General features: G+C 42.9%; 1 protein-coding gene across 1 annotated transcript in view; it reads right to left on the bottom strand.

Annotated features, from left to right (window-relative positions):
* The window catches only part of plekhh1 (pleckstrin homology domain containing, family H (with MyTH4 domain) member 1), a 36,310-nt gene extending 26,439 nt beyond the window's left edge, over nt 1–9,871 (bottom strand). The window contains exons 1-2 of the mRNA XM_048975245.1: nt 9,648–9,871; nt 4,837–5,012 (exon numbers count right to left, since the gene is read on the bottom strand). Coding sequence (XP_048831202.1) covers nt 4,837–4,980 — 144 coding nt within the window. The 5' untranslated portion in view covers nt 4,981–5,012; nt 9,648–9,871. The remainder of the gene's footprint in view (nt 1–4,836; nt 5,013–9,647) is intronic.
* Nucleotides 9,872–10,838: the final 967 nt, after the last annotated feature.

Below are 10,838 nucleotides of genomic sequence, written 5' to 3' on the forward strand. Positions count from 1 at the left end.
CTGATTTTCCGCTTGCAGATCGGAGGTAAATAGCCCCTGGACGGAATAGACAATCTGCGGATGTAAATGTCAATTCAGTCGACTAGGCGAGATCGATCTGTTGTGATTTAGTCTGCAATATAACCAATCAGATGTTATGCTTTATTTAGAGCCCGCCCACTGAGTTTGATGGGTGACTCTGACAGATAATTTTCATGGTTGCTGGAATAATTTAAATTGTCATTTAAAGTGATGTTGCATGCAAAATCGTGTTATTAAGACTTTGAAAGGGTATTACCTGCGTGGATTTGTATATATTCCCACAGTGTACAGCTGAGTAGCTATGCAGGCTGCGTGTCTTCACTGGGATTAACTGTGTCTCTTCCCCTCGATGAGAAGAAATCTGCTACAACTAATCTGTTTGAGTCAATATAGCTGGTCCTATGGGCAGATCTGAGTGTGATCAATACTACATACACCAAGGACTGGAAACACTTTGAGCCAATGGCATAGGAGAAAGTTTGATATGGGAGGTGGGGAACACACACAACTTAATTATTCCAGTATAATGATCTACTTATATGTCCCCCCAATTCCTATAACAGTACTTTGAGCTCATCAACCCTCTTGCTCCCTCTCTCTGCAGAACCGAAGCTGAAATGCAGCGTACGGTTGGGCATTCTTGGCATCATAAGCCCCAAGATACATGTAGGGTAATGTTGCATTCTTCACATTCTGATGCTCGGTGAGAGTCACAATTCTTAATCCTTCATCAGAACCTTATAGTTTTCGTAACAACTCTAAGCCCCATTTCATACTAGATTCTCAATAGAAGTCAATGTTGACACCAAGTTATGCCCCAATGTCTAAACCCCGAGGGTGATACAATGGTTCGAAAACACTGATTAACCGGCATCCATAAAAGGCGAAGTGAGTGAGGACTGGATTTAGTTGGATCTACAGTCCCAATGAATGCCGAGCTCAGCAGACAGAAAGAATGAAGGATGCAGCCAACCGGAGATAAGGTGGCACGGGAGAAGATAACACCCTCTCCCCACAGCAGATAACATCCCTCGGGCAGATAACGGCATTCAACGGCAGCTGATAATCCCTCAGGGCAGAAGAGGCAGCTGACAGCTCTCACTTCACTGTCATCGTTCACCTACTGTCACACATCAAACCGGCCAGGGAAAAAATAATGAATGAAAAACAGCTCAGCTACAAACACCCGGCTTTAGCGACCAACGGGCATGTCTGCACTTCAATTGGAGAACAAGATGACTTGTGCAAACTTCCTTCAGCATCCGAATCCAGATCCAAATATAGCCAGTCCCTTCACTCCAACTCAGCAATTATGGGCTTTTCGCCAACCAGCTAGTCACCATCCCACATTCAACCATAAAACCCCCATAGGCAAAATGAACCCCAGCTCACTGTGTGATACCTCTTCAGTCTATAATTATTAACCCTATGAACAGACCTATTTACTGTGAGCTGTAGCTCAGTTATTAATTACGCCCAGCTGTGCAAGAACACTAAGTCAAGTCACGACGTCTGTTTTGTCTGAAGCAAAGAGAAAATGTAGTGTTTCTGAATATCCGATTCAAAGAGTTTGTATGATACGGTACAGCATGGTGCTGCGAGACAAACCCAGTTCCTCTCTAGTGCCTAGACTGTAGGACCTCTGGGCTTAGTCTCAGCTGACGTGTCTGGGGAAGCCGGGCCACTCTCTTTAGCCAGGGTCTGGTCAGTGTGCGCTGGTCCAGCAAAACAATTCAGCCTTGCTCAGGCGTGCTACGATGCACAAACATGCTCCCGCAGACGCACACACAACCACACACATGCATACGCATTCATTTCTGTCTTTGCAAGAACTCGCCCGCAACGCTGGCTGTAATGGATTTCACAGGCCCTTGCTCCACTCCAATTGGTGCCGATCATACACTTTTACTTTCCTAAAAAAAGACTAAACTGTAAAACAAATGCTGCATAGTTTGTGGGGGGGGGGGGGGGGGGGGGCATCCCTGTAATTCCTTTTTTTCCCTTAAAATAGGTCCCCACTTAGTAAGCATAGCCTGTGCATCCATGCAGACCCACAGCCAGGAAGAGCTTCTATGAGGACGTCCGTCTGTGTCTCCCACATCAGGCGGCACTCCAGCTGGGATCCTGTCCCCTCTTTCGTTCCACATTCCCGCCCACGCACCTGTGGTTTCAATCTAGCGGCTGCATCTCTCCGCAGAACGACAGTCAGCCTCCGCTAAGCTTTCCCTCTTTCCCTCCCCCAGATGCCGTGTTTAGCTCTTCATCTGTGCTAGTGACGGACAGGCCGGCGAGCTCCGCTACCGCGCCGACCTGAAGACCGAGCGACTGCAAACATAACGAGGTCGGCTTCAAACCGCCAAGCTTATTCTGTTTATCCAAAATTCTATTCAAGCAAACAAATCGCTAAAACAAAAAGTGCTTTATCTGCAGCACAAACAGTAACAGCAAATCATCGACATCATCTGAATCAAGAACACAGTGAAGAATGTTTAACGAATCAAAACACTACAATGTAGTCAGAAAGAGGCTGTTTTCAACTGTTTCTTTATGCCGGATAGGCATAGACACGTTCCATCGCTTTATTAGGTGAACAGGCCAAACCAAAGAACCCACTCTGACATTTTCTTATCACCTCTGGTCCCAGAAACAAAGTGGTTGGGGATGAGACTATGAGGTAATACAGACAGGGTCCTTCATGCTTGCCAGTTCTGTCCATTCAACATCATGGACAGCTACAAATGATGAAGCTACAAATCAAAGAATGAATTAACAAACAGCATCCCCCCCCCCCCCAGCGTTTCTGCACAAAGTGTGACGGCTGTATTTTGCTCATATACTCCTACACTGAAAAGCAATTCAAAAGACATCATAGGACACAGACTAACTTAAACGTTAAACGATTTCCCATAAAAAGTGAGAGTTTCCAGTTTTGCACAAACAAGCTTATTTTGCCAGTTTAAAAATAAATTCTAATATTTCCATAAAATGTCTGAAATAAAAGTTCAAGGATCATCTGTAATTCACAGAAGAATGCTGAAGTCCGTGCTTACAGAATATCACATAAAAACCACTTAATGACCCGTTAAGTCCTTACAGAGTTCTAAAATAAAGGATATACCCAATAAAACTTGTTACTGGAAATCATCAACAGAACCACTGTGGGCAAATCTATGGCAAGCTTTTACATCACTGCTTCTTTTTATTAAGCTAACATTTTTAAATGTAAAGTTCTTAATTGCAGGAGTGCAGTGCATTTACAAAGCTATGCATTTATTTATTTTGGAGAGAGAGGCCATTAAACAGACATAGTAAAATGTACTTAAACTTCCAGTTACGCAATAAAGTGCATAAATACATTCTGGTCATAGTCGTGGCCTTTTAACATACTCCTTTAATGGCTATAGATCACAGAAGCTATAAAACTGTGCATTTCGTTTTCCTTTCATATGTTCAGTCACAATGACATGGATGCAGATCTGGAGCTTCTCTCCTGTCGTGATTCAGATCAACAAGCGGATAAACAGCGGTTCCGTGTTCACCCCTAAAGACACACACAAGCAGTTCTGCAGTTCCTCAGTACAGTACTCGTCCCCTTGTTTCTTTTAACGATATACTGCAGAAGTCAAGTAAAATAGATGGTAGCAAGATGGATCAAATGAGGGAGACGATGCTAAATCACAAGAATGTCATTTCACCTTAATCCACTGCCCTGCTCTTCGGGGGACTCCTGGTTTGTGTTCACTGGATTTAAATTAATGAATGTGGTTAATTATTACTCTAAACCAATGCAGGTGCTAATGTATCAGAGGTATGGGGGGGTTAGGAATCCCAGGGCAGGCCGAAGTCAGGTTATCACTTCACGCATTAACTTCTCCCAAGTTATATTAGTCTCGATTCTGATTTTTCTCACCCCAGAAAAAATGCACCAAGACCTTGACGCAAAGCCAACGGCAAACTGTAGACCTTCCAAAACCCCGACGGCCATCTTGTGTTCTTGTGTGTTTCTCTGGTGCTAAAATGGCTCTATTTTGTTTTGCTAAGTCCATCTTCACTCCTTTGCACACATTTAATCCCCATTCCTTCCTACCATCTGTGTCACCCCGGCATACCTCAAATAAGAATAATTACTTCGGTAACATATCTGCGGGTAGGCTTGGATGGTACTTGGGTAATATGGAATTCTGGATAAATCGTGGTATTTTGAAATTTTTGAATTATATAATTCTTCAGTGAATTTTTTTGGTAAGATATCAAATCACTGGAATTATGTCGCTTCCATCCATCCATCCATTTTCCAAACTGCTTATCCTACTGGGTCGCGGGGGGTCCGGAGCCTATCCCGGAATCAATGGGCATGAGGCAGGGAACAACCCAGGATGGGGGGCCAGCCCATCGCAGGGCACACTCACACACCAGTCACTCACACATGCACACCTACGGGCAATTTAGCAACTCCAATTAGCCTCAGCATGTTTTTGGACTGTGGGGGGAAACCGGAGTACCCGGAGGAAACCCCACGACGACATGGGGAGAACATGCAAACTCCACACACGTGTGACCCAGGCGGAGACTCGAACCCAGGCAACAGTGCTAACCACTTCACCACCATGCCGCCCCCGAATTATGTCGCTTTTAAAAATTAAATACCATCCACAGTATAATGCCTGGATGGTATGAACAATTTGATACCACCCAAACCTACCTATAGAAAAACTTTAACCCTAGACATAAAAATAGACATTGACAGGATCAGAGCTACCCATTCATGTCAGACCAGAAATAGGTGCCAATCCATATACATCCACACAGCCTTACCTTCTCAGCCAGTAGCTCTCGAATCTTCACGGCCTGCAGTCGGAACTTCAGGAGCTGCATCTCCAATGCAACGCATCTCTTCTGCCAGTCTGTGCCGTCTGTGCCCACAGGCCCGGCACAGCCACCCTCCACAATCTCAGCCATCGCTTTCCTCCCCACTGCCTCCACCGGCAGCCCTGCAGTGGGAATACGAGGGCCATCGGTCCACCTTTGCCAAAACTCAAAGGCAAATTTACCCAACAAGCAGCTCTGACAATCTGACATCCAACCCCTTTCTATCCCAATTCTACTCAGAAAAGAGGAAACATATATTGACTTCAAGAAGGTCAGAGACTCATAACACCAAAGAACAACAGTCAATGGCAACAGTCTTTTACTTCAAAAGCAGACACTTTGAACAATTAAGGTTACTGTTTCCATTCCTGTAAAACCATTTAAGCTAACACAAAGTTTCCCAAGACTGAAATAAACAAAGCAGGCTGTTGACTCTAACAACACACAAGTTCTTTCTAAAGAAATACATACAAATGCCCTTCTTTGGATTTTAGAATTTAGTGCCAAGATCAGCTGTTTATTTCATTCTTTTTTTTCTCTTGGTGAGAAGACTTCATACGGTTTACAGAGAAAACAGCTGACGATTAAGTCAGCCATTATGAACTCATGATAACACTATTAAACAAATGCTTCCTGTTTGACTGTGAAACTCTTGGGAGAACCGAATAGGACAGAACAGCTTGAAGGTCATGGAGACCAAGGACTTCTTCCCATCAGCTGTAAGAGTGGCCTTCAGAGCCTCCACCTCCAACACCCCCCCGCATTAGAAATACCTGCCAGGGGTAAAACTGAAACTGCCCCAACACAACATGTGTGCAGGATGGATTCAGTCTGTGTACAGAGATGGCACATTGGCTGCTCTACAGGGGAAGATGAGCTATATGCAGGGAGATAGATGTTGGGATACAGGCGTTTAGATAATTTTTACCTGGGACAGAAAGCAGGAAGCAGCTGTTTCACACACCGCATGCTCTCACACTCATGCCTTGCTGATAAAGCCTCGTGTGACATCCGTCAATATTCACACCAAAAAGTCTTGCCCCAGATTCTGGTTTTTAAGTGACTGTAACATGATAGACATAGAAGCTGTCAAAAGATTAAAAAACGCACTTAACATGTTAGCTGTTTCTACACCTTTTCTGATAGCACTAGATGTCTTGAGTTTCAAGTAATTTTTACCATCGATCCTTCCATCCATCTATCTGCTACAGCGCTTGAGACCACATTTTTGCACTAGTAACACTTGTGCTCCTTGCTGAAAATTTTAGGAGCACCAGCAGAAAATTCAGGCGCATCACTTAAACCGACATGCAACCTAACACATTCATATTTTTCCTTCTTAACCGTATTACTGATAAATGCATGGGTAATAAATATAACATTTACATAAATTTTAATTTGTTGTTTTATTTTAAAGGAAAAAGTCACAAACATTCAAAAGCTACAAAAGGATACTGAATGTAACTACAGTATGATGCAATTAAAACTTTAAAGGCTTCAAAGTGGAGGGTGAGGTAAAGCTAATTAAAATGTGGTCTAATGGTTTCATTTTAATGTGGGCAAAAGGAACTTACATTGTGTGTGCACATGGAGGAGATTAACCATCAAGAAACAAAACAAAACCACAAGACGAGAGAGAGGCTGAAAGTCCACCTCTTACCGGAACAAACCAATTGCTGGTTAAACACATTCCAGATCTATGGACACCCCTTCGAGGGCAGGTCCAGTGGTCTTTACCCACACATTAGTGTCTGAATGAGGTAGCAGTATGTTCTGGGTGTTGTGTTGGATGGGGCTGGGGTGAAGTCCTTCTATAGCTACGTTTGTCAGGGAGCCCTGGGCGTATAACTGCCGATCATTCAGAATAAAGAAAAAGCACATTGGGTCCTTCCAACAGCATGAACCACGTACAGGAAACCCAATGTAGGGTGCAGGCAGGGTTCTTGGATTAATCTTAATGCATGAATGTATTTTTCAGCCAGTATCTTGTTACCCCATCTTTTTGGATTATTGTAAGTAACAGGCTTAAAAGAAACAAATATTTTCAATACTGTTTTGCAATGTGGTCCAGTTGGCACCAGAGGAGGTCTGACCAACGCAGATGTTCACAGTGGAATATAGTCTCTGCAGGAGATGAAACGGAATAGAGGTTCTTGGAAAACTCTGAGATAGCAAATATGGCCTGGCAGGCTCCAAGTCCAGCAGGGATTACGCTGACTTTTCTGCCGCACTTGCCAACAAAACCACCAGACAACTTCTGTCACAATAGCTGATGGAGGATTATTCACGCTGCCCAAGTGTGAGAGAATCCTGGGGTCTTAACTTCGTTTGTCGCTAAGAATCAAACCACAGGATGCTGGCTGAACGAGATCCATTCATTAAGAACAGCAACAGCAGAGGAACATGCCACAATACAGTAATGATGCAAAGATATCTCAGCATGCAAGAGTTGATCAGTTAACAGGATAATTATGCCAAAACGGATTAATATGACAAAAAAAAACACAAAGCAGGTTTTCCAGAGTAGGTATAATATGGAAAATAGCCTTTCCTGAAGAAATACTTAAGATCTAATAAACTTTATACATTTTCACTGGCTGATCTGAAACATCCAAATATAGGTCATAGAAACTATTTCACATACAGTTTATCAGGTGAAAGCATCACAATGCAGGGATAGTCCTGGTTATTTGGAATTAGAGGCAGAGCAGAATATTTGGGGTCAAACACAGAGACCCTGTAGTAACATACATATAGGTTTTTCATTTCACCCTCCCAATCAGACCCACACACACACACACACACACACACACTTCCCTTTCGCCCCTCTTTTCACTGCGCTTTTCAGCATGTGGTGATGTAACTTATTAGGTGATCCAATGATGTCATTTCTCCAGACCTTTCAAATCTCAGTTAATGTTGCCCTTTCTGTTCTCTACTGTCATTGTGAAAGCCGAGCCAATTTGCTTTTTCTCCAGGGAAGGGGAATCCACCGGAACAGCTTATGTATTTTAATCTTCCCTGGCCTTTGTCAGCTGGTGTAATTATCAAGGACAAACAGGGGCCGATTCTGAGCATTCAGGCCCTTTCCACACTCCTGTTTAATTTTGGCCACGTACGACTGACTTCACGATGACATTTCTGTTCTTGCATTTGGTTTCCACACAAGAGCTCTTTCTCAAAGACAACAGACCGCCTTCAGTATGGCATGACAGCCCACTATCCTTTGCCTGGTAAGAGAAGTAACTGCGTATTTCCTTGCATGGCACTTAACTTTTGGCCGACTAGCTTGAAACTGCTTCCATGATGACAAGGTGTGACCACAGAAGCTTTCGGCCTAGATGAGTTACCCTCTCGATGAGTGCAGGGCATGTGGGCAGTTCCTGTTTGTGTTATTCCAATGGAAACACGTGCACTTCGCCGTCAGCGACATCCAATTGAGAGAATGTCAACAAAGCCTGCCACAGTGACTGACACTGGCTGCGGGAATGGCAGCCCGTGGATGATATCTATGCGACGAAGAAGCAGCGTGAGACACGGCAAACTCGAATCTCGTGTCGTCGTCATCAAGACGTCAGCACAAAATCGCACAATTTATATATTCCCTAAAACTGTGAGCAGAAGGGTGAAAATGAGCTCCAGTAATTGAATCAACAAATCATAATCAGTCTGTCCTCTTCATTTTCCCCAATCCAACCCACTTTGAGTGTACATACTGTCAAGCACACAACGAATCACCAGACAGCCATGGAGTGGGCTCAATACAAACTGGGAATGATGCAGATGAATGTTAAATTGGAGGGAAAACCAATGAGATATCACCAGTGTAAGCTGTGCTAAAAATTTCAACTACACTGTTTCTTCCTAAATGGGATTTTTTTGTTTCATGTCAAACCATTATGAACATAAATATTGATAGAAATATCAACCTCTATTGCCATTTATTTAAACGGACATGAAAATCATACTTATATAGTGATAAATGTAATTTCCTGCTGGCTGTACCTGTGGGAACAGCAGGATGATCTATCTTGAGGCTGACTGTTGCAGGAACAGCACACAAAGCCTCAGTGTGACTGAAAGATATAACACAACCCTGCTTACTGTCCTGCTGTCAAATGATTGCAGATTCTGCGTAGGGCATTCATGCTTCTATGCCCTAGGAAAGGTAGAATATAATTTAAAGTTGCATATCCACCACTTAAAGAAACTAACGCAACGAATGATGCTCCATTCTACAGGTCAGTTATGTTTATACGTCTTCAAAAACTACAAAAAATTATCAAAATTTTACATGTCAGTGCTTCTAACAAGCAGTAACGTCCGACTGCTGAAGGACACAACTTTGGCGGCGACAGCACATTTGGTCACATTTGCCAGCCGCTGCAAGAGACCTTTCCATCACTGTAATAACTGTAATAAACTTAATATTCAGTGTTAAAATTACGTGTAGTTCCTGTATTCTGAATGGTCGATACTGGTCATTTGCAATGCACAGGTGTCAGACACCTAGATCTTGTGCTAGTCCAGCAAACTCGCTTTCGTTACAACTTTGGCCCGACCCACTCACTCATCCGTGCACAGACCCTCTGCTTGCCTGCAGTAGTTTTTACTTAAATGCAACACAACGATGAAAAGTTTCTTTCATCCTGATTTCCGAAAGGACACCGGCGGTAGGACGCAGTCCACCGTAAGGCTATTAAAATCCCACTTTATTTTGTTCCATTGCTTTTTCCCTGATATCGCATGTGAATTACCTTGTGACTTGCAGTGCGCTTCTTCTCCGTCCACTTGCGTTTACACCATCGACCCTCTCCACGAAAACCACATCATGGTGTCCCGATCACTCAGTATTTAGATAAATGTCCGGAGACCTCGACACCAGGTTTTCATTCTGTCTCGACCTTCCCTCCCCACTGACCCGAGTATGAGGCATCCAGCAGGAGGCTGCCCCCATTCACCGGGATCATCCCCTATTCCTTTAAAGAGGCGATGTGTGGGGTCGGGTTACAGTGGAAGCCAAGCCCCCTTGTATATAACTGCACAGGATATTGCATCAGAGCTCCGCTTAAATAGTATTCTAATGCCTTATAAAATAGCCTATATACTTGTATATAGTAACAGAGAATATCGTTGGATATAAACATTTTAAGTTGGCCCTTGCTTAAAAATATAATTAATCGAGATGCTCCAGAAGATGGACAAGACATAAAGAAATGTCAGTAATGTTATTTTTAATAATAAAAATGTACACATTATGTATTATATAATTAAACACTGAATGTGCACTAAAACTAAATTCAGCCTAGACTGAAAGGTAAGACCCACTGCGAAGTCGGTGCACTGCGGGTATCGCCGTTAGTCTTCTGGCAGTTTCTCTGCAGTATGGAAACTTTAGTTAACCTTTTCAGCACCGCAGTTCTTAATGAAGGAATGTTAAAAGTTTGCACAAATATTTTTAAACTGTTACAGTTTGATTTGAGCGTTGTAAAAAAAAATCAAATAGCCATTACTAAAGCAATAAAACTGTTGTGGGAGGCAATTAATGGGGCTTTCGAGACATCGCCTCACTACCTCCAACACAGAGGAGTATTGAGCTACTCCTTCAGTTACATATGTGTCGCTTTCCAGCTAAACAGAAATAATGTAGAAACTGTAAATGTGTTTGATTTACAGTCGCCATATGTAGCGGGGCAGCTTTTATACAGCGCTACTACGTTGCTCTTCTCTAGTCTTTTATTTATTTTTTACACTATATCTTTCCTTATTTATGCCATATGTACTATTTTGTTTCTTTAATGTCTTTATTTCCCATTTACTATTCATTATGACGGAGATGACCGCCTTGCATTTCACTTTGCGACAAAACTCACGAATCCCCACATCCTTCAACATATAGAACCTTCTTCCATCCTCTTGCTGAAAGTTTTATGGGAGAATAAGGAAAC

Source organism: Brienomyrus brachyistius, chromosome 14 (assembly GCF_023856365.1).
Source record: "Brienomyrus brachyistius isolate T26 chromosome 14, BBRACH_0.4, whole genome shotgun sequence".
Classification (NCBI taxonomy): domain Eukaryota; kingdom Metazoa; phylum Chordata; class Actinopteri; order Osteoglossiformes; family Mormyridae; genus Brienomyrus; species Brienomyrus brachyistius.